This window comes from Lagenorhynchus albirostris, chromosome 18 (genome assembly GCF_949774975.1).
Source record: "Lagenorhynchus albirostris chromosome 18, mLagAlb1.1, whole genome shotgun sequence".
In the NCBI taxonomy this organism is placed as follows: domain Eukaryota; kingdom Metazoa; phylum Chordata; class Mammalia; order Artiodactyla; family Delphinidae; genus Lagenorhynchus; species Lagenorhynchus albirostris.
The window spans coordinates 69,198,866-69,226,574 of NC_083112.1; the positions used below are offsets into that span (position 1 = coordinate 69,198,866).

The 27,709-nt window shown below is 39.9% G+C and overlaps 1 protein-coding gene and 1 long non-coding RNA gene across 2 annotated transcripts in view; one reads left to right on the forward strand and one right to left on the reverse strand.

Moving 5' to 3' along the window:
• Nucleotides 1-27,709, reverse strand: part of NALCN (sodium leak channel, non-selective) — a 293,862-nt gene that overhangs the window by 22,093 nt on the left and 244,060 nt on the right. The window contains exons 19-34 of the mRNA XM_060129171.1: nt 27,123-27,224; nt 26,642-26,711; nt 23,462-23,553; nt 23,252-23,374; nt 21,217-21,273; nt 20,858-20,978; nt 20,631-20,762; nt 19,519-19,686; nt 17,126-17,230; nt 13,979-14,085; nt 4,968-5,088; nt 4,785-4,883; nt 2,448-2,541; nt 1,832-1,938; nt 1,554-1,628; nt 739-858 (exon numbers count right to left, since the gene is read on the reverse strand). Of these exons, the coding sequence (XP_059985154.1) occupies nt 739-858; nt 1,554-1,628; nt 1,832-1,938; nt 2,448-2,541; nt 4,785-4,883; nt 4,968-5,088; nt 13,979-14,085; nt 17,126-17,230; nt 19,519-19,686; nt 20,631-20,762; nt 20,858-20,978; nt 21,217-21,273; nt 23,252-23,374; nt 23,462-23,553; nt 26,642-26,711; nt 27,123-27,224 (1,693 nt within the window). The remainder of the gene's footprint in view (nt 1-738; nt 859-1,553; nt 1,629-1,831; nt 1,939-2,447; nt 2,542-4,784; nt 4,884-4,967; nt 5,089-13,978; nt 14,086-17,125; nt 17,231-19,518; nt 19,687-20,630; nt 20,763-20,857; nt 20,979-21,216; nt 21,274-23,251; nt 23,375-23,461; nt 23,554-26,641; nt 26,712-27,122; nt 27,225-27,709) is intronic.
• On the forward strand, nt 19,492-23,678 carry LOC132508797 (uncharacterized). The gene is made up of 3 exons (XR_009536773.1): nt 19,492-19,619; nt 20,611-20,953; nt 23,109-23,678. It is a non-coding gene; the product is annotated as an uncharacterized LOC132508797 (long non-coding RNA).

A 27,709-nucleotide genomic window follows, 5' to 3' on the forward strand; every position in this document is an offset into this window, starting at 1 on the left:
TCATCTCTTTCTTTTTTTATCTTTTTTATATGTGGCTCCCAGAAAATTTAAAATAACATCCAGGCCACATTTTATTTCTATTGGACAACACAGCTCATGATCACAATCAAGTACACCTATGGTGTAGAGTCTGAGCTGAATGGAGGGTGGGGAGGCTGCATGCATTTTAGGCAGAACAATGAGAACTCAGGTGTTGAGATGGGGAATGATGGCTTTCGAGAAATGGCAGCCGGGTGTCTGGGAGAAAATAAGGCAGCAAAGTATCAGAGAATCATACTGTGAAGCCCTAATTATAATGTAGTGGCACGGAAGCTACACTTCCACTCAGAGAACTGGGTTCAGGTCCTCTGATTCTGGCTTGTGTGTGAATTTAGGCAGGTCTCTTCATCTCTCGGTTTCCATTTCTCTCTGTCTCTCTCTCTGTCTCTCGTTTTTTATCCTTTGAGAAAATGAGGGTTAAACCAGAGGATCTTGAAGGACCTTCTCTTTCTGGCTTGCAGGCTCTAGGACTCTGAGGGGTCAGCTTTTGTCTGTGTGAAGAGTGCGAGTGTGTGCACACGTACACATGTGTGTGTGTGTGTGTGCAAGCATGTCCGAGGGTCCGTCATGGTCAAGGCTGAATTTTAGGGAGGTTAACCTGACCCTTGAGAGTAGGCTAACCTGGAGTGAGATGAGGCTGGAAACAGGATTACCTGAACTGAAATTACCAACTAAAATAAACTTTAGTGATGCGCTTACCAGGAGGGCAAAGTGAAGTACCACCCAGACAACGCCGAGTGACGTCACCAGAAGATCGTACCTATTTCTTCTGCTTTGCCAGAAACCGGCAGGTGACATCGCTATGATCTTCATTGTAACCTGGGGAAAAACAATGAAGACAATGAACTGAGGCTGAGTGTTCAGCATATATTTAAATGTACTAACCTGAGGCACATTATTTTTTTAAAGGATGTAGAAACCAAAGAGAAGAATTTATTACTGATGTGTCTGTGTATATACGTAAATCTATATTCTCCACACTCTTTTCTCCTTTTTCTACGACTAGTTCTGATAGCAAGACGTTTTTCTTCCTCAAGTAAAAGACCATAGATTTTGGGAAACATCAACTGGTACAGGGTAAAATAAAAATCTGCTTGCATTTCCAAGAAGATTGCACTGGAAAGCAATGTGACGTGGACCACATATTAAAATAATCTTGTCTGGGCCAACTCCCTCTGCCACCACATTGTAATTTGAGTCCCTGAATTACAGTGGTTTGTGCCGTTTGCTGTAAATATTTGAACTCAGATAACTAGACAGGCCAACATTCAAATACAACGTCAACGGCAGTTAGTAATTCTCGCCGTTGGAAAAATGGAAATATAAAGTGAAGTCTTTGTTCAAGCGAAGCAGAACAGCCTGAAAAGGAAGTATACTAAGAGCATTCTGTTCCCCAAAGAGGACTTCAAAAGCAGCGGGACGCGGAGGTGCAAGGAAGTGCCATGGAAGGAGGACGCTGTTTTGCTTTAAAATGTGCACTGCAGCCCCCAGCAACAGCTGGCTCATTACTGTACCTCTAGAACAAAGATGAACGTGAAAACGACCGACATGGTTGCCAAAGGAACAGTCACTGGGTCCTCGACGTCCCACTGTAAGAGAGACAGCACACACGTCTGTGCCTGCATTCCATCAACACGGAAAGACTTTCCCCTCTTCCACCCATCTGAACATGACTGTGAATTTAAATTTTTTATAAATGTAGACTGTGAGTGGACATGGCTGCCTGCAATGTTCTTGGACCCACGAATGAATAAAAAATTCATTCCCAGAGTGTTAGGGTGAAATAGAGTACCTTGACGGACAGCAACACCGACTGGGCCAGGACGAGTAATGCAATTGTCCTCTTAAAAAATGGATGCTGGGTTATGTCATACATCTTAGCTCTAAAACCATCATTATCTGAAAAGAAAGGTTTAGGCAAGGGCATTTTAGACATCGGTCACATTTACGTTCTTGCCTTTCATTTTCTTTAATGCTCGTCTTAAAACCCATTACATTTTTTTTTCTCCTACAGTTCAATCTACTGTGAAGTGTCTTGCAGGAATGGCTGGGTCTGAATATTTAAAACGACGGTGCATGACACCGTCTGCACTGGAAGGAGATTCGCATCATTCAGTTTCTGTCAGTTTAATACATTTCACTCATATGTTTAAAAGGCAAGCACAAATATATTTATTTAACAATTCATTTTTTCATTAAGGCTTATCCTGAGAGCACAGAAGCACGGCCTTTGGGTGGTTGATTTTAATAGCCTATGGAGAGATCTGTAGTTTGGAGCCTGTTTTTATATTAACTTCTGCACAATCGCCTAGTGGCCTCATGATGATTATTTTAATTGAAATCTTAGGCTCCTGGGGAATCATGAACACTAGTGCCCAACATGAATAAAATCAGAGCATCTTTGATACCCGGGCGAGGTGGCAGATGAAGAGGCTGTGCTATCTTCAGGCGGCTCTTCAAATCTTCCCATCTTCTCTGATCTACAGTCAGCAGAGCCGTCCCCTTAATAAACAAAGGAAAACAGAGAAAGACCTTTTGTCATGTGCTCCACACCAAGGACATCGCAAATGCGCTGCTGACACAAACAAGATTAATGTGGGTTTAAAACAAAGATATTCTTCCTATGCCATGGTGGTTCGATAAACAGGGTCAGAATTCTCAAACGTGGTCTTGAGAGAAGTTCCAGAAAAGAGGGCCGGGGGTTCAGAGAAGATTCAGCAGCCTTCAGTTGGCATCTTTGAACATGTATAATATTCAGGTTTGGGAAAATCTAAAGAAGGTTTTCTATATGATTAGATTTTCTAAAAGAGATACTCTCTAACAGTGGTTAGTTTCCTTTCATAGTAGAAAAAGCTGCAGCAAAATGATAGCTTATCAATGCTGCTGCTTCTGGTTAAGGCTGTTGTGTCTTTTTAGAAATCATTCTGTTACATGCAATCGTGAAACTGTTTTTAAGTGGTATGAGGTCAGAGAATTGCATATTTAAGAAATTTGTGCTGTGACAATCGGTTAAATGAGATCAGATATTCTTTGTTATATAATAGAGCACATCATTGTGGTTAATGTCAAGAACTCTACAACTACTCCAGGGTTAAAAGCACATTCTCCATGGTTTAAAAATGGTTTAAAATTTGCTTTTCATAGCTGGGTCTTTCATTCATCTGGAATTTATTCTTGAGTATGGTGTAAGGTAGAAATGTCAGTTTAATTTCTGAGACCTAGACAATCAATTAATTATCCCAGCACCACTATGGATGGTCTCAGCTTCTCCACTGACTTGTTGTGCTACTTCTGCTTCAAATACACATGGGTCCCTCCTAGGGCTTTCTGTTCTATTCTGTAAGCCTAACTTTCTATCCCTGTAACAATTATGGCACTATTATACTTACCATAGCTTGTTTTTCCACATTTTTGTTCATGCTCACCCCCGTAAGAGTCTTATGAATCTAATTTATTTCAACAAACCAGTTTTTCTCACTCTTGAGCTTTTCTATAAGTTACTTTGTTTTCTATATCACTAATTTTCTGTTCTTTTATCTTTGTTATTTTCTTCCTCCCATTTTCTTCTATTTCACTTTGTTGCTCTGATTATAATTTATTGATTTGTGTATTTGGCATGTTAATCATCACTATTTGATTATTCTCTAACATATACAATTAAAAGCTATAAATTTCCATCTAATTACTGATTTATCTATACCTTGTGAGTTTTAATGTGATTTTTATAAATGATTTATCTAAATGCTTTGTGATTTTCTATTCTGATTTCTTCTGTAACTCAAAAATTACTTAGAATGCAGTCTTAATATTTCCAAATTATGGGGAATTTTTTGCTATGTTTTAAAATTGTGATAGATAACATGTTGTGTACATTATCAATTCTTTGGTAATTATTGTTTTATGACTTTGTAGATGATACATTTTGTACTTGATACATTTTGTACTTGAAAGTAATACACAGTCTCAAATTGTCAGAGACCTTTATATGTCCATTGGACCAAACGTCTTCATTGTGTCAAATCTAACATGTTCTTTTTGTTCTGATTTATGAGTTTCTTAGAGAAATACATTACTATCTATCTTTCATCGGATTTTGGATTTGCTAGCTTTTTAAAATAATTTGGTTAAATATTGCTTTGTGGGCTTCCCTGGTGGCACAGTGGTTGAGAGTCTGCCTGCCGATGGAGGGGACACGGGTTCGTGCCCCAGTCCGGGAAGATCCCACATGCCGCGGAGCGGCTAGGCCCGTGAGCCATGGCCGCTGAGCCTGCGTGTCCGGAGCCTGTGCTCCGCAACAGGAGAGGCCACAGCAGGGAGAGGCCCGCATACCGCAAAAAAAAAAGAAAAAAAAAAATTCTGAGTTCACCTACTGAGTTACACAGAAGCAACCAATTTACACTTAGTGAAAGGCATATTACCTGCAATCAGTGCATCGGTTTCAGCTACTGTATTTTAATAACTTGCTGCACATCCTTTCAATTTGAACAATAGGAGATGCGTTTTTCAGTCCTCGGCAAATTAATGACACCATTACCAAAAGAGGAAATTTAGCAAGAGAATTGTGCTCTGAAATAATGTGCCTGAAAGGCAGCAATGAGGTAGCTTGTAAAATAGTTATAGAGATTATTTACACCAGTCACTTTACAGTTTGATGCCACTGCACGCCGCCGTGTGTGGAAAAGGGAACTCAAAATGAGTGGCTAGGAAAGAATAAACGCTGCGGAATTCAAACCAAGAATTCTTACCTTGTTTTCATTGAAATTAGCAATAACTACTCCAACAAAAAGGGTCAGTCCAATCATGCAACCCAGGAATACGAAAACATGAATATAGATTCCATGCATCTGTATAAATGAAAAATACGGTTATTCATCAAAGCCAATGAAAGCAGCTGTGGTAACATTCAAAGGATTCCAGTGCGTGCTTACCGGACCCACACGATGAATAATAACATCCCTCACTTCCACCCAGCCTTTCAAGGAGAGAACTTCAAACAATGCCAGCATAGCATTGCCCACATTGTCAAAATTAAAGTTCCGAGGATTCGCCCTGCAAGTCAGAAAGAGGAATGTTCCGTGGAATTCCAGTGAGAAGCACCCTAAGGCAGTATCTATAACTCTTTCCAATCTTGGTTGCAAAGTATAGGCACTTGGAAGGTAGGTTCGATGGCATTTGTTTGCGAACTCGTAAGAATGCATCAATGTGTTAGAATTTATTAATTATGCAGTTAATTATTAGGCAATGATGGGGTGTTCTCAATCGAAAACAATAAAATGCTATGTCCCTCGACTTCTAGCTCCAGAGGTTCTGCAATGTTTCTGGCTGGTCCTGATTAGTATACTGAGGACTTTCTGGTTAGAACTTGTGCAGGAGATTCTTACAAAGGGGACTTGGAGTTTGGATGTGAATTTTGAAATGGTTTTACATTAGAAAACCTTCCTAAAGGCATGAATTACAAATCCTGGTGTTAGTACAGAAAGTGTAAAATGAGTAGAATTTGGCCACTTAATTCTGTGTCATCACGTGAGCAGCATGCTGTGACCTAGTGATGACTTAGGGGCTCCTGAGGTGACACATACCCTATGTGTCTCCAGATCACCCCCTCCCAGGTGGGTGTTTTTCTCTCATTAACTCCAAATGTTCTCAACAGATACTTCTTGTAGACCCCAGTGTATAGTGTGCTGTCTACCGCACAGTTAACTCCTGAGTTCTAAAACATTTTGGACCCTCTATTTTTGGGGGGTCAGGGGATGTCTCATTTCTTATTTTTCTGACATGTGTATACTTTTTTCTTTCCACTAACATCTTTCTACTACACTGCATCTCCCCTAGTCATTACAGGTCTTAGCTAACATATTTGTTAACAGAAGAAGATTTCAGTGTTTTTTTTTTAATCCCCCTTTTCTGAGGCTATTTTAAATAATTAAGAGATTTAGACAACCACATGCTGGAAAAATCATGACTATCAACACATTTCCTGAATTTGATGACCTGAGCTCAGGATTATTGACTAGAGTAGGCCTACTGAAGCCTAGCTGAATTATATGTTGATAATTTTTTTTCTTGCTAGCACATTTATCAAAAGTTAACCTTCACAGGAGGCAACATTCTAGGGGGAATCCAGTTTAGTATTCTTCTACCACCTTTTATGGTTTTCAAAACTAGAGACTATCATGAGATATACTTTTATAAGTTTTCTTTTTTTAACACTAAATATGTGGGAATCTAATAAGAAAACATAAAACTGAGACTGACTTATTTTTAAAGGTTTAAAGCTGATTGGTAGAAATGTTTTCTATATAAAAAAGCCCCACTCAGAAATTAATATTTAGGGATTCTGATTTATATTTTTTAAGTATGAAAAACAAGCATATTCTCTTGTATTTTTCCAACAATCTTTCCTTTTGGGGGTTTCAATTAAATTTAATATATTTTACAGCAGACAGACTCTGTAAGGATTCTACAGATGCCACAATTTTCTTGAATAAGGATTTTTTTTTTTAAACCAAGTGAGTCAGCTCTCAGATCTGATGTTGAACTTTCTTACCCATCCATTTTCTTTATGTAAAAGTGCTTTTTTTAGCTGAATTTGCAGCAACCCAAACTATTCTCATGTTCCACATCCTTTAGAAGTTAGAATATGTTAAAATACACTTTCAGGCTAAAGCAAGAAAAGTAAAATGGAGAATCATAGACTTAAATTGCTGGAAGAATATACCACATTAAAAGTCTCAGTTTTAATCATATTGGATATGTTTATGCTTTGTTCATGATACTAAAATTGGAAGGTTTGAAACTTTACCAATAACTACAGAGGACTTCAACAAATCCCAAACACAGTCCATTACTGTCATTTTTCCTGTTGTCCTCCCTTGATCTGGAAGGCTATTTAAATATTATCTTTTCTGGTTAATTTTTAAAAGATTACAACATTGTCTATCCAATTCAGAAAAATGAAGAATCAGTTCTGACCTCACAATCTGAGTTTTCTGCCTCCCAGTGACAAGTGCTCCAGGGACCCCAGGTCATGATAAGGAGAGCTGCTTCTCCTCTGGGAAGATGGGGGTGCCATGGAGGAGAGGAATCTAGCCTCTGCCCTGGGATGTGGAAATGCAGGGGATAACATGGGCCACAATGGTACCCTGTATCTTACACAGCTCTGCCATCTAAAGAAATCAGATACTAGTACTTCCTGGAATGCAGACTGCTTTTTGCCTCGCTCTTTGGTAATAGCAATTTGAGTTTCCACAGCCTGCAACAATCTTACCTCTGCCTCGCCCCTCACTCTCACCTGCCCATGGCTCCTCCCCCTTTCACCTGCCTAATTCCTATTCACCCTTCAAGAGTTAACTGGGTGTCTTCTCCTCTAGGTCCTTCTCCCTGATCCAGTCATTGTTTGGATTAGCAGCCTCTGTCCTGCGTGTACCACTGAACCCTTTGCCTCTCCGTACCCTAGAATCAGAGGCTGATACATCATGGAGCAAAAGAAACTTAAAGGTAAGCCTCAGGGCCCCTCCCTGACACAGGTCCCTTCCAAGACTCAGGAAGGGGCCCAGGAGTGAGTTCACATAGTCATATGTTTCTGTTAAACTTAGAAAAGCAAAGTAGCTTTATATTCTTTTTCTTAGAGAGTGTACCCAAATTGTTTGAGCCTTAGACTCGACAAAAAAAATCTGATCTCTTTCTGCCTAGAATGTATCGCAGTGTAATTTGAAATTACCTACAGGTAAGTTTCTGGTGAACTTCAAGTGAGTTTAGGGGCTTATTTATGTAGCATTAAAACTTCAGCATATTGTATTAAATTATTTAAAATTTTATTTTCTGTTCTCCATTGGACTTCTAGCTCTTAGGGGTCAGAGGCCATAGCTTGTTCCCAGTGACAGCATTACTCCTGGTGAAGAGTAAACACTTAGTAAATATATTTATTGTAAAACTGAATGCTTTGTTGATTTCTCTCCCATGCATTTCCTTTTCCTAAATCCCAGACCTCTGCTTAAGACAAAACACACAATACTTATAATATATGATATGTTTAATCCTTTTTACCAAGGTTATTTTATCTCATCAAGTCTGCGTGATTTGGAGGAGAATGAATGTATTCATCTGAAGAGAGAATGCAGAAGCCAGACTGTCTCCTGAATTAGCTAGTGCATATTTATGTCCTAATTATAATTATCATAGCATTCCTCTAGGCTAATTCCCAGATATAAGTTATTTTCTTAATCATAAATTAGCCAATATAAAATTACAAAAATTTCAGCTGCTAACTCTTGACGAGATTATTAGAGAAACAAAACGTGAAAATTATCATGGTTACAGTTGACATTTATTTGATGAAAGATTTATATTTCACTAAAACTAACCCAAGTCACAATATTCTGAACAAATGGGAAAAGCTATTGTGATAATGTTCAAGTGATGTCCCTCTGTTTGCTTGTGCTTTTAAAATGTCATTGAACTTGAAGTCCTTAATAATAGCTTACATAAAACATTACATTTCAGTTAGCTGATTTTACAATCTTAGAGAGCTGGTTTTATGGAACAGGTTGAACGCTGTAGGGTCCAACCGGAAACAGCTTACTCTCCTCCTAATGCTACCTTCCAGTGCATCCTACTTGCTTCCTGACACCTTGGGGAAAGCCCAGAGCTTTTCGGTATATAGTCAGCCTCATTCTAAAATGCCCACTGCATTCAAACCTGTACCAGGATCTCACCCTCCGCAGCTCAAGCCTGACCCGTGGTCTGAGGAGGGAAAAAGAGTGTCAGCCACTCTGGCCCACTCCTCCTCTTGGTGACTGCCTGGGTCTTACAAGAAGGGGTGGGATGCAGCTGGGGTCAGAGACGTCACATCTTGTGTGTCTGACTCCGCTGGACTGTGGCCATTGGCGCTCTCCTCACAGCAGCCGTTGTTCCTTCACGGAGCTCATTTAGGTGTTCCCAAGAAGCACTCCATGTTTGAACAGTGTTTCTAGCTTCTGTGAACTTGGCACTTGAGCATTTTTCCCACATACAGACGCTGGACGCACTTTGTTCCAGACACCCGGTAAGATGCCTGAGTCACTCTTCCTGGCCTCGTGCCTCCCTCGTCCTCCCCCGCACCTTGAGATGAGCCCTTTTCAGGGTGTGCTTTTCAAATACAAACCAACTAACTCAGAGTCCACCCCCTCCCCCACCACCAATCACCTCCTCTATCAGGCTGTCACACTCTGGGCCACCATCCACCTGCCCGAGTCACCCCAGTGCCAGGTACCAGACCACAATCGATGGCCTCTATGCTCTAGAGCCCATTACAATTATTCAAACTAGCCATCCCTAGGCCTGCTTGCCCTTTCTCACCCGTTCCTTCCCAGGGAAACCACAGTAAAGGCTCTTGGCCCCAGCTCTCCCCACCTCTCTGCCTGCTGACCCACACTGGTGCTTCCCCAGGTGGCCCCCCGGGGAGTGGCATGCCCCCTCCTCTTGGGAACGATGAGTAGCAAACTGTCTTTTCAGTGGTAGTGCTCTCGATCTGTCGGCTTTACTGTACCTCACATTTTCTATGACTACACTCCCCAGCATGAGGATGCCCCAGTGTGTTCTTCCTGCTATGAGTGTAGCCTCTGGGTGATTCTCAGCTCCAACTCCTGGAAACGTTCCCACAGCTTCTTCCCATAGGGGCACCCTGTCCACAGCACACAGCCCTTTGCAGCAGGGTTCCAACAAGAAGGCTCAGGTCAGGTGGCCCTTGGCAGATATGACGTGGCCCTCCAGAAGCAGCAGATCACCCCGTCTTCCCAGATGGTGACGAGCAGCTTGCCCACAAGAGCCTCTCTTCTTGCCTTGTCAAACTCTGATATCAACTGGTCCTTCCAGGGGTCCTCGTAGGAGCAGGAGAAGCGCCGTCCACCTTTCCCCACAGGGAAGGCGGCGTGATGCCACAGCTCTCTCTGCTCTTGACTTCATTCACTACCATGATGTTATCTTTGAATGCAGTGCTTTCTTTTACAGGAGCTGGGTGATGGATGATGTTTTAGTAAGTTCTGATGGGATTGGTTTAGTTGGCCTCTTTAGAATGTCAAGATACTTTAATCTCCCCTTGGCCTCAACTTTGAGACTTTAGACAAAATCCCAGAAAATTCTGGAATAAAAAACCTGATGTCCTGATATAAGTAAAGTATTTACAGTATAATAATGAGTTTTACTCTCACAACAAAATAAACATTTTATGCTTCTTTAATTTTTTATTGTAATATAAATTAGACTGCTTTTCTAGTTAACACTGGGATAAAGATATTCCCATGTGTTATATACTTCTCTACCCATGCTCAAGCCTCACATCCAAAATTAATCTTTTTTCCACAGTTCTTTGGTATTAAATGAAAACCAATATAAATTGTATTGAATTGTTTATGAAAGTGAATTTCATATTAGAGAAATGCCAAAGCAGGTGAGAATGAGTCCTAAGGGTACAACTGGGTGAAATGCTATTCCTTTTAAAGAGTTTTGACATTTAGTAGAGAACATCAATTGTGACAAAAGCAGAGCAGTTTCTGTGGTTCACTCATTATTCTAAGAGGTAAAAATGAAATAAAAAGAAAACAGATAATGATTTAAAAGGACAAATGAAGTTGATGGAACACTGTGCATCAGTGAAGCAGATTGAGAGATTTCATTCATAGTCATTAGGGAAATGGTTGAGAAAGAAGGTACCAGATACTTCTGGCTTTGATGTAAAATGCTTTGAAAACTTATTTAAAAAAATTTTTTTAAAGAGGCAGTTAGATAAAATCAATTGTGTTACTGATTATTCCCTTCCAGGAGTTCAACAACAAAATCCTTCAATGTAAATGGGTTTTAAAATTGAAATAGTTTTATGATTTAGGCTTCTCTACAACTGTTATGAGGACATCAGATCTTCCTTAAAGATATAAAGCCAGTATGAGTTTAGTTTTAATTTGATTAAAATTGTTAAACTTTTTAAATATTGGTTTAAAAGCTGAATTGAGATTTGATTTAAAATTGATAGAAAATCTTTTTTCTTTTAAGCCTCACTAATTTTTATTCTAAAAAATTTTTATTTTTATTGAAGTATAATTGAGTTACAATGTTGTGTTAGTTTCAGGAATATATATATATATATATACACACACACACACATATACATGCTTCAGCTATAATATACATATATATACACACACATATATGTATACATATATAAATTTATATATATATTTATATTTATATATATAAATTCATATATATATATAAATTATATATAAATTCTTTTTCAGATTCTTTTCCATTATGGTTTATTACAGGATATTGAATGTAGTTATCTGTGCTATACAGTAGGATTTTATTTTTTATCTATTTTATATGTAGTAGTTTGTATCTGCTAATCCCATACTCCTAATTTATCCCCCCCATCCCCTTTCCCCTTTGGTAACCATAAGTTTTCTATATCTGGGAGCCTTTTTCTGATTTTTAAGTAAGCTCATTTGTATCAATTTTTTTTTAGATTCCACATATAAGCAATATATGATATTTGTCTTTGACTTACTTCACTTAGTATGATTATCTCTAGGTCCATTCATATTAATATATAATAATACATAATAATATATAATATTAATATATAATAATATATATAATATATTATTATATATTAATATATAATATTAATGTATAACATATATTATATATAATATTGTATATATATTATATAATATATTATATATACTATATAATATATTATATAATATATATTATACATATAATATGTAATATATTATATATAATATATTATATTATATATTATATAATGTATAATATATATACTATATAATATAATATATATTATATAATAATATAATTACATATAATTATATATATAATATATAATTATAATATATTATATAATATAATATAATATATATTATATATAATTATAATATATAATATAATATATTTATATATATTATAATATATCATACATATATTAATTAATATTATATATCAATATATATTATATATTACTATATAATATATATTATATATAATATATTATATATAATATATTATATAATATACAATATATTATATATTATATATTACATATTATATATTATAATATATATTATATAATACATAATATATACAATAGTATATAATATAATAATATATATAATATATAATATATAATATATATTACATATTACATATTATATTAATATATATTTATATGTTCTATATTATATATTATACATATAATATATATTATATATGATATATTATATATGTATAATATATAATATATATAATTATATATATTAAATATATATTAAAAATTATATTTATATTTTATATTATTATAAAGCTATGTGAGTCCAGATACATACTTTATACTATATACTATATATTATATATTATATATCATATATTATATATGATATATAATATATATCATATATATGATATATAATATTATAATATGTCAATATAATATGTATTATTATATATCAATAAATAATATATTATATATAATATATAACATATAACATATATAATATAATATATTATATATAACATATTATATATACCATATAATATATAATATATATTACTATATTATATTATAGATAATATATACTATCCACATTATATATTATAGTTAATATTATATATCAATATATATTATTATATATTATTATATAATATATTATATATTATTATATATAATATATACAATATATATAATATATATAATATATAATGACATATATATTATATATTAATATATATTATGTTTCTATATAATATATATTTTTAATATATATTATATATTATATATATCATTATATATAATATATATATTAAATATATATTATAAATTATATTTATATTTTAATTTTTAAAGCTATGTGAGTCCAGATACATACTTTAAAGTATTAGAAAAATACTGCAGTGATATTTCATTAGTTTCATGAAGCAACCCTGGGACTCAGTGTACCGCTTCCTCTCTTATTTATCTTATTTCTTTTATTTCTTTATTTTGTTTTTGTTTTTGCGGTACGTGGGCCTCTCACTGTTGTGGCCTCTCCCGTGGCGGAACATAGGCTCCGGATGTGCAGGCTCAGTGGCCATGGCTCACGGGCCCAGCCGCTCCATGGCATGTGGGATCTTCCTGGAGCGGGGCACGAACCCGTGTCCCCTGCATCGGCAGGCAGACTCTCAACCACTGCGCCACCAGGGAAGCCCTATTTCTTTTATTTTTGCATTCTATTGTAATTCAGTGCTTTGCCTTGCATTACTTAAAATTATTTTAAGTAATTCTAGCAGAACTACTTTTACTTTCATGCCATATTATACTGCTTTAAAACCTTATACTATATATACTTACATAGAACATGGATGGACCACGAAGGCGCATTATGCAAGTGAATAAGTCAGACAGAGAAAGACGAATACTGTATAATCTCACTTGTGTAATCTAAAAAAACAAAACAAAACAAAAACAAAAGCAAAACCCCTCCGACTAAACTCATAGAAAAAGAGATCAGATTTGTGTTTACCAGAGGTGGGGGGAGGAGAGGAAGTGGAGAAAGGTGGTCAAAGGTACAAACTTCCAGTTATAAGACAAATAAATACTAGGGATGTAATGTACAACGTAGGGACTATAGTTAACACTGCTGTGTGATACACAGGAAAGCTGTTAAGAGAACAGTAAGAGTTCTCATCATGAGGAGAATTTCTTTTCTTTCAGCTGGATCTATATGAGGTGATGGATGTTAACTAAACCTATTGTGATAATCATTTTACAATATATGTAAATTGAACCATCATGCTGTTTGCCTTAAATTTATACAGTGATGTATGGCAACTATTTCTCAATAAAACTGGGGAAAAGCCCCTTATACTGACAAATATAGCATTTTTCATGATATTTTTCTGATATGCTTACCAAACACGTGGCACCCAAAATCCAGGTTTTTTCTCTCCAGGTCTTAATTTTAAATTTAAGTTCTTGGACACACTTACATTAATTCTGAATATTCCATTACAGTCTTCCTAAAACAGGAAAAAAAATAAAAGGAGGAGGAAAAGAACCTGGTCAGAAAATGATGTCAGAAAAGATAAACGATAAGAAACATTTTTTACATAGAATGACAGAGGTCTTTTATATAACAGCAGACATGTGCATAGCTACTCAGCAAATAGTAAAAAAGACTTCAGAGATAAGCAGGTGAAAGTTGATGTTGAAAGTGTTAGTGAGTGGGCAAAGGATATGAACTGACATGCCTCCAAGGGAGAGATACAAATAGCCAATGAGCACGTGAAAAGGTGCTCAGAATCATTAGTCATCAGGGAAATGCAAGTCAAAACCACAATGGGATACCATTTCCCACTCACTAAGAAGGCTTTAATCAAGAAGTCAAATAGCAAACTCTGACGAGGATGTGCACAAATCTTAATCCTCATACTAGAATCCTCATACACTGCTGGTGGGAATGGAAAATGGTGCAGCCACTTTGGAAAATAGGGTGGCAGGTCCTTAAATAATTAAAGAGTTACCACAGGACACAGCAATTCTTCTCCTAGGTATCTACCCAAGAGAAATGAAACATATATTCACATGGAAATTTGTACATGAATGTTTATATCATTATTATTATAAATAGCATTATTTACAATAGCTCAAAGGTGGAAACAATTCAAATGCCCATCAATCAACAAATACACAAACAAAATGTGGTCTATCCATACTGTGGAATATTATTCAGCCATAAAAATAATGAAGTACTGACACATGCTACAACATGGATGAACCTTGAAGATATGCTAAGTGAAAAAGCCAGCCATCCAACACCACCTATTATACGATTCCATCTGGAGACATGGCACCAACAACTCAAGCTTCATGGCCTTTAAATGTGAGCTGTGCCAAATGCTGGGGTATCTAGTTTCCCCTTTTCCTTGGGTTTGTCTCTTCTTTTATAAAGGTAAACTGAAGTATCCCCTTCATCCACATGACACACTTGGCTTTGGCCTCTTATGTTAGGACTAGAAAAGAATTCGTCCAAATACAAAGACACGGGCCACTTCTCACTATGCCAATTTGTTTTGCAATTATTCTGCTTGTTCCTGATGCTCTTTTGATGGCTAAGTTTTCTTAGACTTTCCTTATGAGCTTCCCACACAGACCTCATTGTTCTGTGGAAGAGAATAAATGCCTCATGGTATCTGTCTGTCTGTCCGTCCACCGTGTGCCCTCCGTCCCCTATACAAGTCATTACGCTTTAGCTTGGGCTGGGTATGAGCAGATAGTGCAAAATCTCAAGGCTCTTAGGCCATTATTACTCCCCCGAGTCATCCACTACTCCTACGAGGCTTCATCTTGAAACGTTGTTATTATCTCTCTGGCCTCTGTTCAGGGTGGACCTAAAATAACCCTTCTTTCCTTACATAAGCCTGTGGACTAATGCATCAGCTCATTATTACTGCCTTCATTTAGCTCATTTGGTACACCATGACCTTTATACCATGTTCCCTGCATGTCTTGTCAGGTTTATCAAAATTCCTGGAACCTCTGGGAAGGGGAGTTAAAGGAAGCAGCGACCCGAGCGATACCTTGTGAAATAGCGTAAGGTCTGCCCATCCTAAGTTTGTCTCTTCTGCTCTGCCTCTTCCTGAAAAATCTCATTAACATGACTGATAATGTATTTTGACTGGACAAAGATGTTACCTGTATTTTCTAAAAATTCGAGAGCTACTAAGCTTTATAATTAGAAGCCTCAAAATGTAGAAATGTCATAGTAGTATAAAATTTATATTAGACAGCCATGTTTGCTGGAAATATGGGAATAAGTGTTTTAGTTCCGCTCTGGTAGCCCTTTTGGAAACATGCATTTTAATGAGACTTAAGCATTATTTTACCTGGGTGGAAGAGGAAATACTCTTGCTAGTTTATACATCAGCAGAACTGGGTTCACTCCATTAACCTACTTGTAACATCGGGCAGGATTCTAAGAGAATGGGACAGTGGGCAATGCAGCAGAGATTGGCTAATTATTAAACAAACCCCGCCCCCTTTTCTACAAAATACACCACGAAACTACACATCACGGTCTCACATCAGTCTGGTGAGGCCACGCTCTTGCCAGTGGAATGTGGGATGAAGACAGATGTGTTGCTTCTAGGCTCTGCCTGTAGTCCTCTGAGAGAGAGATGGTTTTCTGTTCCTAACTGCCAGCTAAACAGAGAAGACTCTGAAGACAGCAAAGGCTAGGGACACAGGACAGAGGAGGCATGAGCCACTGGGTGGTCATTTGGAGGAGAGCTGCCTGAATTATTCAACATGCAATAAAAATATTCATTTCATTACATTCAGCTACTGACATATTGGGGCTGTTCCAGAAGCTAGCCTCCTCTTATAACACCGGCCAAAGAAAGAGAAAGAAAAGAGTAGAGGGACTTCCCTGACGGTCCAGTGGTTAGGACTTGGCACTTTCACTTCCGGGGCCTGGGTTCAATCCCCGGTCTGGGAACTAAGATCCCACAAGCCATGCAGTGCGGCCAAAAAAAAAAAAAAAAAAAAGTAGAATCTAAAGTATTCAAGCTTGGTTCAAGCTTGAATCTTAGTTGTCTTCATGGGGGAGATTCTGGGCAGCTAAGAGCTAATGCAAGGCCCTGACTTCCTAACAGGAATGTGGAGTGGATAAGTCATACGAAGGGGTGTGGAAGTCAAACTCTGCCCTTTGTATTTTTGGGGAGCTGTTTGCTGATATGAGTCTCAGGTCACAGCAGAGGCAGGATTACGTTAGGGAAGACCTAAAGGGAAAATTTGCACATGGAATCTTGGGTGACTATATGGAAGATGTCAACAGTGGCTTGACCTTGGAATAGGAGGGAGGAACAGGACTGTCTGAGATGTGTTTTAATCTTATAAACCTTTACCAGCCAGAAGAGACACACTGCCTGCTTTAAGCAGAGGGAGTCCATGGGAAGAGTATTCTTAGAGTTCTGTTCTCAAAGCAGCCTCAGCACATGGCTACCCAGGGATGGTAAATGTTCTTGATTTTCATCCCAAAAGACAGAAAGAATATCTTACCCTTCTAATAATGTTGGGATCATTGCACTTGGCCAGTTTTCCAGCAAAGAGCTGAACTCCAAAGCTTGCAAAAACAAGCATTAATGTCAGCAAAAGAATGGAGACCTGAAAGAAATGGGTGAGACAGCAAACCTCTTGGTAAAAAATTATAAACAGTAGGTTTGGTTTGAGCAGTGATTATGAACAGGACTTTTAAGATAACATCGTATGAAATTCACAGTCTTTGGATGCTACTACCTTTTAACTTCTCCCCCGCAGGTCATTCAGTTAGTCTAGCTGGAATGTTAAAAGAAGGAAATTAACAACAGGTTTTGAATTTTTTTTTTTTTTTTTTGCGGTACGCGGGCCTCTCACTGTTGTGGCCTCTCCTGTTGCGGAGCACAGGCTCCGGACGCGCAGGCAGCCGCTCCACGACATGTGGGATCCTCCCGGACCGGGGCACGAACCCGTGTCCCCTGCATCGGCAGGCAGATTCTCATCCACTGCACCACCAGGGAAGCCCGGGCTAAGGTGTTTTTGACATGACTTGGACTTTTCTGATTTTGAAATCAACACTTTGCTTTATTTTATTTAATGGAACAAAAGAAAAATGTTGAAATAATTCTCTTTCCCAAATTTTCTCAAAATGGATTCATGTGTCTGTTAGCAGAGCCTACGTAAGGGGGATAGTGGCTTTGCTTTCTTGCAAGCATGAGGGCTCAGGGCGTATCAAAGTGCCACACACAGAGGGTGTGAGATCAGAGTCTTGAGAAGCAAATCTGGTAATTGCCTTGTACTCCCTCTGCTGGATGACTGTTTTGGTCTCAGCAGAGAAAAGTGGCCAAAATACTGAACAAACGATTGATCTCTACTGGTTGAATAATCTAAACATATCCCTTAAAGATACTAAAATTACATAGAAACATCCTCTGAAGCAAGGCTCAAATAAATCATCTTCTGAATTCTATCAGGGCTCAAAGATGCATACACATTCATTGTCAGGTGCTATTCTGTTTTCCCTCAATTCCAGCTGTGGGAAAAGCCACAGTGTTATGGCTTCAGTGCAAAAAAAATATGGAATTTTATAAATTTATTTATTTTTGGCTGCATTGGGTCTTTGCTGCTGTGCATGGGCTTTCTCTAGTTGCGGCGAGCAGGGGCTACTCTTCATTGTGGTGTGCAGGCTTCTCATTGCGGTGGCTTCTCTTGTTGCGGAGCATGGGCTCTAGGCACGTGGGCTTCATTAGTTGTGGCACACGGGCTCAGTAGTTGTGGCTTGCGGGCTCTAGAGCGCAGGCTCAGTAGTTGTGGCACATGGGCTTAGTTGCTCCGTGGCATGTGGGATCTTCCTGGACCAGGGCTCAAACCCGTGTCCCCTGTGTTGGCAGGCGGATTCTTAACCACTGTGCCACCCGGGAAGTCCCCAAAATATGGAATTTTAAACAGAGCTTTAACAAAGTATTAGCAGGATACTAACACAACATTGTAAATCAACTATACTTCAATAAAATAAAAATTTTAAAAAGTATTAGCAGCTATATGCCTATAGTAACATAACAGCCTGTCTTTAAAACACCTTAGAATCAACTGCAACTATAGCTGTCTTTTCACTATAGGTGTGTTTCTAGACAGCAAGATATAAAACTAGCTTAGTAAGTTATTTCATGTTTTCCATGCACAAGCAGAACTCATTAATAATAAAAAGAATCCTGTGATCACTCCTTTGTTATAAGGCAAAGATTCTTCTTTAACAGACTGTGAGCAAAGAGCCTCTTACTCATTGTTTTATCTGCAGCCCTGCTCTTAGAAGACCCTAAATCAATATTTGCCCAACTAAAAAGTATATTTTCTCCTCAATCATATTTCTAAATGTTCATTACTGTATATTGAGGTAGGGTATACCTGTATGTTACAGTTTTGAAGAGTTGTTTTATGTTAACACTCCAAAGATCAAAGCCAAATTTTGTTCTATATGAATTTGGGAACATAGAAAATGAGATTACAAGCCTAAATGGGTTAATTCCTAATATTGTTTGTGAATTCGATGGTGTTGAAACTTCTTCTTAATTTCCAGATGGGGCAACTAAAACCCAGAGTATAAATTAGGGTCAAGAGTTAGGAATGGAAGTGTCAGAAAATTCTCTCTCTTTGGATTCTCCTTCCACTGTACTTCCCAGAAGGCTTCCCTTTAATTTACTAAAAATATTTGTTGAATTAAATATACCAATAAGCCAGAAGCATCCATGGGTGAAGTCTTTGAATCTGTGTTGTGTTTTGCTAGTACCTTTACAATCTTCTGGCAATAAACAAAATGGTACACTTAACCTTGACAAGCAAGACTCACTTTATCCCCTCATTTGCTACATTAAGAGCTGTACTCCGTGAACCAGGAGTAAAGGGTGACTGTAACGTACCAGAAAAATTTCCTTGAAGCCGCTGAAAAGTTCCCGAACGACTTTCCTCATCTGAGGCACCAGCTTGAATATCCGCAGAGGTCGCAGGCAGCGGAGAACAAGTAAGAGCTGAGCTCCCGACTCCGCAGGCACGTTTTGAGGCATCCAACAAAGAAATATCAAGCTCACCTAGAGGGAAAAAATAATCTCTAGAGTTTATGCATTTATCCTCTACTATCTACATTGTCTGCGAGCCAGCTGGCCACAAGTTTCCTTTAGCAGAGACCCACGTGTTATGTGGGGCAAGCATTCGCTGGGTGTACATGCAACTCATCTCTATGGACTCGATCCAGACCTGTGAGCAGCCCCAAAGGAAGTCATCAGGTGTTTGCAGGGGGTGTGAAATGGGGGTGCCCACACCGTGGGTGTGGGTACTCCAGTGCCTCCTGCCCCTTCTTTTAACATATATACTGGAGGCGCCGCAGAAGTCAGCAGGATTGAGATCAAGGATACTAAACCTCACACTGGACTGAATACTCGCTATTTTGTTAATGATCTAAACATGTTACATGTTAATGGTCACAATTCTCCTTGTTGTGTTGGAAAAGACACTGATTTTATGCCTTCTTGGACATATAGAAAGAAATTTCTTTGAGTCCCTTCCTATGGTTTCCCCGTTTAGTTTAAATAGATAGTTGAATGGTTGCCTTCTCTGGCCTGGTATTTTGTGTGTTGGAATTGGCATACTCTCTAGTTTGCTTTCAGTGATAAGCGGCTCATTGATCACTTATATAGTTTTTTTGTTTTGTTTTGTTTGTTTTTAGTATAGGTGCCACAAGAATTGTGGTGTGCAAACTAGATTTGCTACCTTAGACCTCATTAATGTATGTCTTATGCATACAGGAATGTGGTTGATGTATTTGAACCATATCCACGAATATTTTTAATGCTTTTGATTTAGATTTTACATGTATGCCCTTTACTTGCCTATACTAAACTACTGCTCTACTTAGGAACTCAGTTAATGGCACCTAAACCTCTGTGACTCACGTATCTCACTCTTGTACCAAGAAATGCAGGAGATTTTACAAAACCATTATATTTTATATTCAGGAAAATAACCGAAGACTTACAAGATATATAAATATGTCCATGACTCCACCGAAGTCCCTGATGACAGCAGTTGGAGTGAAAAATAAGCCATCTGCCATAATCTTCAGATTAAGCTCAATGCTCATGAATATCACAAACACATACTCGGCGATCTGAAATGGGCAGAAGGCAGGTTGGTCACAATGAATGCAAAAATTGCAGGTCAGCGTTTCTCCGCTTAGCTGTGAGTTGAGATTCGGCAGAGTACCTGCAAAGTGGGTGCGTGCATGACTCTCCGGAAGGGGGATTCGAACATCATGGAAATGCAGGAGCAAATGGTTACGATAATCATGACCCAGTCCAGGTAAGTCACCAATCCCAGCAAATCACTGCCAAAGACCAGACAAAACTGAGAAACGCAAACACTCTAGGAAAGGTTGCTGAAAGTCAGAGACGATGCATCTGTGATTCTATAAACGTGACTGGCATTGTTTAAATGAATCGCCAATCGTCTATTTCACAGCACAATATAACAAGAAAATAAAGGGAATTTTTATATTTTTATGCGGCATAAAATAGTACATGGAAAATTCAAATGTGCATGGAAACAGAGTTTGTAATGCTTACTAAAGTTGATGGTACTTTGTATTTTTCACAGCTCCTGTGACAGGATCTGTTTTAGATCTGTAAGAGAGAACAAACATATAAACTCTGTGACACAGTATGCGTGTTATAACTCGGCAGCATAGTACGTATAAACATCTCATCTACCTAAAATTTCTCTCACATTCTCTACAAAATGTCTGTTATGATATATGTTAACTGTATGTGACTTTGGAAGGCAGAGAACATTAGATCGAAGAAAAATCAGAAGAGTTTGCAATTGATGCTTAGGAAAGCAGTTTACATTTTTCAAAATGCCTGATTTTAGAATTCATGACGCCATTCAACAATTTCTGACAAAGATATTACAAAATTAAATTTTGACTTCCATTTAAAAACATTCAAAGTCTTTGCCTTAGCAGTTTGGCGCTTTTCCTCATAATTATTTAATTAAATATCCATAAATTAAATAGAATTCTTTGCTCTGTATTTAATTGTGATCGTGTGGAGTAATTTATATAGAATTTCTTGGGGTGGGGATTTATAACTTTTACTTTCAGGAAGCCCATGACCAGTCTTCAAGAATTAACAATTAGATGTAAACATGGAGACAGCCAATGGGATAATTTCAGATGAAAAACCCAATCTGGGAACTGATCAAATCAACTCTACACTGCCAGCTTCTTCCTATTGATGCTTTGTGAAAACTCAGGGTTTTAAATCATTATCACTCAGGTGCTTTAAACTGCGAAGGTCTTTCTAGAATAGCAGAAAGAACAGTAGACTGGCAGTCAGAGAGGGCCCTAGCTGGCATCCTTGAGCAAAGCCCTTACCCTCGGCTGACCTAAATGCCCTCCTCTGTTGGAGAAGAGGGAACACAAATGACCCCAAATGGCTCCTGAGGTCTCCTCCAGCCCTGAGGGGTTAGGAGAATGTATTAGTTTCCTAGGGCTGCTGTAACAAAGGACTGCAGGCTGAGGGGCTTAAATAACAGAAACTTATTTTCTCCCAGTTCTGGAGGTGGACGTCTGAGTTGAAGGTGGCAGTAGGGTTGGCACCTCCCGAGGCTGTGGGAAGGATCTGCTCCAGGCCTCTCTCCTTGGTTTGTAGACGGCCGTCTTCACGTTGTCCCTCCTTATAGCAGTCTGTGTCCAAGTTTCCTCATCTTACAAGGACACCAGTCATATAGGATTAGGGTGCACCTGAATGACCTCATTTTAATTTAATTACCTCTTTAAAGTCCTTATCTCCAAGTAAGGTCACATTCTAAGGGGCTGGGATTAGGGCTTCAACATCTGAATTTCTCTGGACGAGGGGGGCACAATTCAGCCCATAACATACAGTAATGCTCATACATGTGCTACTAATGATGGTATCAGGGAAGGTACAACTACCGAATGGAACGTTTTCACACTTTCTCCAGACTCGTAACGTCTTCTGGGTATTTACTCAGAGTTGTGCATGACAAGAATCCCACCTCCTCCACTGGCTGCCTGCTAAACGTGGCTTGGCTTGTCCCAAATGCAGCATCCCCTGGGCTGGTCACCCTGACACCCTCTCGCACATTTCTTCCACGTGGGGAGGGACAGGGACACTGGCCAGTGGGTTTTCTTCTCATAAGAGTTGGTAATAGAAGCACTAGTTGACTTGATTTCTAGAATTATGGTATTTTGACCACAAAGAAACAGCGAGTCTAAAAGAAGATGTGGGCAGTGACCTCAGCTCTGTCATTCCATCTCCCCTTGGTTAACTGTCTCCAAAATAAAATATGGAGTTAACAACTCTGCTATCAACATCTTGGGCGCCTGTGGAACTGAACAAATAAGAATGGCTGTGAAGTACTTCATAAACGTGTGTTTTCTATAAATGTTACCTACTTGCAACCTTTGTTTGTTTCCCCCCGGTCGGCGGCTCAGCCACGAGAAGCAGCATGGTCATTTAGCCCACGGTTTATTGGTGACCCCATCAGGACGACACGATCCTTCTTCCTCGTATGACAACTCCCCCTGCTGTTTGCACGACTCAGGGCCAAACCCCTGGCTGCAGTGGAGTCACTTACGCGTTGAATCGAGCTCGGACCACCACTCGGCAGAAGTTTCTGAACCTGTGCTCCCGACCCACGATGAACAGGGGCTTATCGAAGTACGGGTGGTTCTCCCTCAGCTCCTCTTCCTGCACTTTCCTGGACCAGGAAAATCGTGCGAGAGTTAGGCTAAGGGCACGTCTGCCTTCCCCAAACGAGAGCCTCAAAACACCGCCCTGCCTGTACCTTTTCATTTCTGCTTGCTCCTTTTTCTCCTGGATCATCTTTATTTCACTGTCTTCTCTTTGTGCATTTCTATATCTCACTGTATTGGAATGCTAGAAGTAAAATGAAAGGGGACACATCAACGTGGGTGATTTTTCTGACAGTCCTCCTCCAAGATGACCATTAAAAAAAAAGGAAATAAATACTTTCTAAATATTTGAATGGCCACAGTCATCTTAGCAAGGATATTTTTTTTTCCTCAAAAGTGTATTTTTTTTTCCAGTGAAAACATTTATTGAGAACCTATTATGTGCTATGCACTGTTGTAGTGCTGTGGATACGGCAAAAGGGGAAAAAGTGACAAAATCCCTGCTCTTGTGTGGCTAATGTTCTCATCAGGGGAGACAGATTAAAAATGAAATCAAAATAAATAAGAAGGTTAGAAGAGGTTTAGTGCTCTGGTTAAAAACAGAGGGGGATAGAGCAGCGGTCCTCAAACTTTTTGGCACCAGGGACCGGTTTTGTGGAAGACAATTTTTCCACAGACCCAGGGGATGCTTCAGGCAGTTATGCAAGCGATGGGGAGAGATGGGGAGCCATGGGGAGCGGCAGATGAAGCTTTGCTCGCTAGCCCGCCGCTCACCTCTTGCTGTGCGACAGGCTGAGGACGGGTGTTGCGGACCCCTGGGACACAGGACAGAGAGCACGAAGTCATAGCAGGTCTCATTAAGGAGCTGTTCTTTGAGCAAAGACTAGGAGGATGCAGGTCACTGGACATTTGGAGAAATGTGTGCTTCTGGGGAGGGGTGGGTCTGTGTGTTCATAGGTTGAACACCCAGGACGCAGGGTGGGTGGAGGACAGGACAGAGAATAGGAAGAGCTGAGGCCAGCAGGATAGCGGAAGGTGGATCATTAGGATCTTGACTCTGGTTTTTACTCCATAGAACAGGAGTCCCCAACCCCCAGGCCACAGAACTGGTACCGGTCCGGGGCCTGTTAGGAACCAGGTTGCACAGCAGGAGGTGAGCGACGGGCAAGCGAGCGAAGCTTCATCTGCCGCTCCCCATGGCTCCCCATCCCTCCCCTTGGCTCCCCATGGCTCCCCATCCCTCCCCTTGGCTCCCCATCCCTCCCCATCCCTCCCCTTGGCTCCCCATCCCTCCCCTTGGCTCCCCATCCCTCCCCATCCCTCCCCTTGTCTCCCCATCCCTCCCCATGGCTCCCCATCCCTCCCCATCACTCCCCTTGGCTCCCCATCCCTCCCCATCCCTCCCCTTGGCTCCCCATCCCTCCCCATGGCTCCCCATCCCTCCCCTTGGCTCCCCATCCCTCCCCTTGGTTCCCCATCCCTCCCCTTGGCTCCCCATCCCTCCCCATCGCTCCCCATCCCTCCCCTTGGCTCCCCATCCCTCCCCATGGCTCCCCTTGGCTCCCCATCCCTCCCCTTGGCTCCCCATCCCTCCCCATGGCTCCCCATGGCTCCCCATCCCTCCCCTTGGCTCCCCATCCCTCCCCATGGCTCCCCATCGCTCCCCATCCCTCCCCTTGGCTCCCCATCCCTCCCCTTGGTTCCCCATCCCTCCCCATCCCTCCCCTTGGCTCCCCATCCCTCCCCATCCCTCCCCTTGGCTCCCCATCCCTCCCCTTGGCTCCCCATCCCTCCCCTTGGCTCCCCATCCCTCCCCTTGGCTCCCCATCCCTCCCCATCGCTCCCCATCCCTCCTCTTGGCTCCCCATCCCTCCCCTTGGCTCCCCATCCCTCCCCATCGCTCCACTTGGCTCCCCATCCCTCCCCATGGCTCCCCATCGCCTGCATCACTGCCTGAAGCATCCCCCACCACACCCCACACCACCACCCCCGTCTGTGGAAAAACTGTCTTCCATGAAACCCATCCCTGGTGCCAAAAAGGTTGGGGACCGCTGCCGTAGAAGATGGAGAACCATTGTTCAGCTAACTGGATTGATTTTACAGAAAAGCATTCCTTGGATGTAATGATCTGTATCTTCTATCATTTGGAATAAGTGACAAAGATAAAGCTCCCTATTTTATTTTTTGTTTGTTTGGTTTTTTGCGGTACGCGGGCCTCACTGTTGTGGCCTCTCCCGCCGCAGAGCACAGGCTCCGGACGCGCAGGCTCAGCGGCCATGGCTCACGGGCCCAGCTGCTCCACGGCATGTGGGATCCTCCCGGAACCGGGGCACGAACCCGTGTCCCCGGCATCGGCAGGCAGACTCCCAACCACTGCGCCACCAGGGAAGCCCTAAAGCTCCCTATTTTAAATGGCTTCTATTCTGGAGGAAAAGACACTAGGAGAGATCTCTTATGAAATTAGCAGAACCCCGTGACCTTTTGCTATGGAGAAGACGAGGTATGGATTTTCGTTATATGTCTACGTAGAAAATACAATAAAAAGTCTTTAAAGAAGAATTAAGCCTCTGGAATGGAGACTATTCAAATTGGGCCTTTTGTTGTGTGTTTTTAAACACACATTTTCAAAGCCATTTTCTAATTTGATGCTTAAGTAGACCATACACTTCTATGGAATCTCACTGAAGGAAAGCGCTTTGAACTAGTGATTTTTCTTTGTAGTACAGAGCAAACCTGCCACAGCAATGAAGAGATAATGGAAACGAAATCATACCCAGAAAGGGTTGTACTGACGGTATTTGTCTGCTTGCTTACTGTTCGTATCTTTCACTAGAAGGTAAGCTCCTACAGGGCAGGGATTCTGTCTTGTTTCCCTGCTACTTTTCATCCCTTAGAACAGGACCTGGCACATCATAAGTAGTTGATAAATATTTTACTGTGTCAGTTAATGAATAGATGAATGACCTAGAGTTGAAAAGCAAAGAAATTCTTGGGAAATCTTGTGCAGTCTTTGACAGAAAAATTCCTCTAGAAATAAAATTTTATTTCCTAGTATGTTAACTCTGAAATGATAGACACTGGACCTGTATTTGGAAATTAGTAAATATTTAAAGTTACGGATGTGATTCATTGCCATAAAATGCTTTAAATGTCTTTAATTTCAGTCAAATGCGTCTGATATTTCACTTTTGTGTTACTATCTAAATGAAGACATGTGCTTTGCAGGATGTCCAGATCTTTCTACAGTTTATGGTCACTCTTCCGTATTTCAACCATTTAAATACGTTTTCACAATCACACTTCCAAAATCCAAAGCATTGCTTAGAACTTACATCTTGAGTCAGAGTTTCAAGAGACTTCCCCCTGCTGATCCTCTGGCTGTTTGATCCGTGTCTTAGTGACCTAAAACAATCACAACCAACTGATCAATACATCTCGAGACCAAATTTGGACTTTTAAGCAATGACCATCATAAAAATGAAATAAAATAACTCCTGACAGCATCACAAATGCTTAATATTTCTTTTTATAGCAAAAGTTATAGTCTATCCACCTGCCTTTGATCTCATCTAACAAAATTCAGAATTTTTCCTTCTGATCTTAAAAGTGAGAATTTGGCTATCATCACCAAGGGAAGGGTTTTTGAAAGATGTTTTGATGCTTTGAATCTCATTGTGAGTTTTATTACTGTTGCCATTAGCAAACAGAACTCAGCTCTTCACCCGGGCCTGCCTCCTGACCAGGGGTCGGTGGTGCTTCCTGTAAAGCTCCTTTCCTTCGTTTCCCTGCAGCCTTGTCTTCCGGTGTATTTACCTGCGCTCTTGGCGGATATGGTGCTGCACGCTGAGAATTGACCTTTCCTTCGCTGGCTGCCCCTCAAATGATCCGCTCAGCATGCGCTGTCGAGTGCAAGCTCTAGAAAAAAAAGGAGCCGCAGATAAATGTCTGATTTGTACACTTGGGATGAATAATGCATAACTGCTCATTATTCTTCTTATTCTTAAGGAAACACCAATGATAAGACAAAGTACAGCAAATGACACATTGCCAATAATGTAAATGAGCTTTAGGTTCTGTGTCAAGAACACTTTCAAAACAGAACGATCATAGCCACGAAAAGGTGCCGGAAAATAAATAGAAAACAATCCCCTCCCCATGTGTCCCCATTCCATCCCCACCCCAAACAGAAGAGCCTCTACCGGGATTCTGTAAGCCGAAGGGCCTGCCTAACCACAGGTACCCATGATGCTGGTTTTCAATTTAGACAGGGAGGTTTCTAATAAAAGCCCTTAGGGAAGGATTTGTCCACCTAGGCTCCCGGGCTGATGGAATATATGTTCCAAGGAGATTTTGCAGAACTCTAGGAAAGGGTAAAGTTAGAGGCAAAAAACTAATAGAAA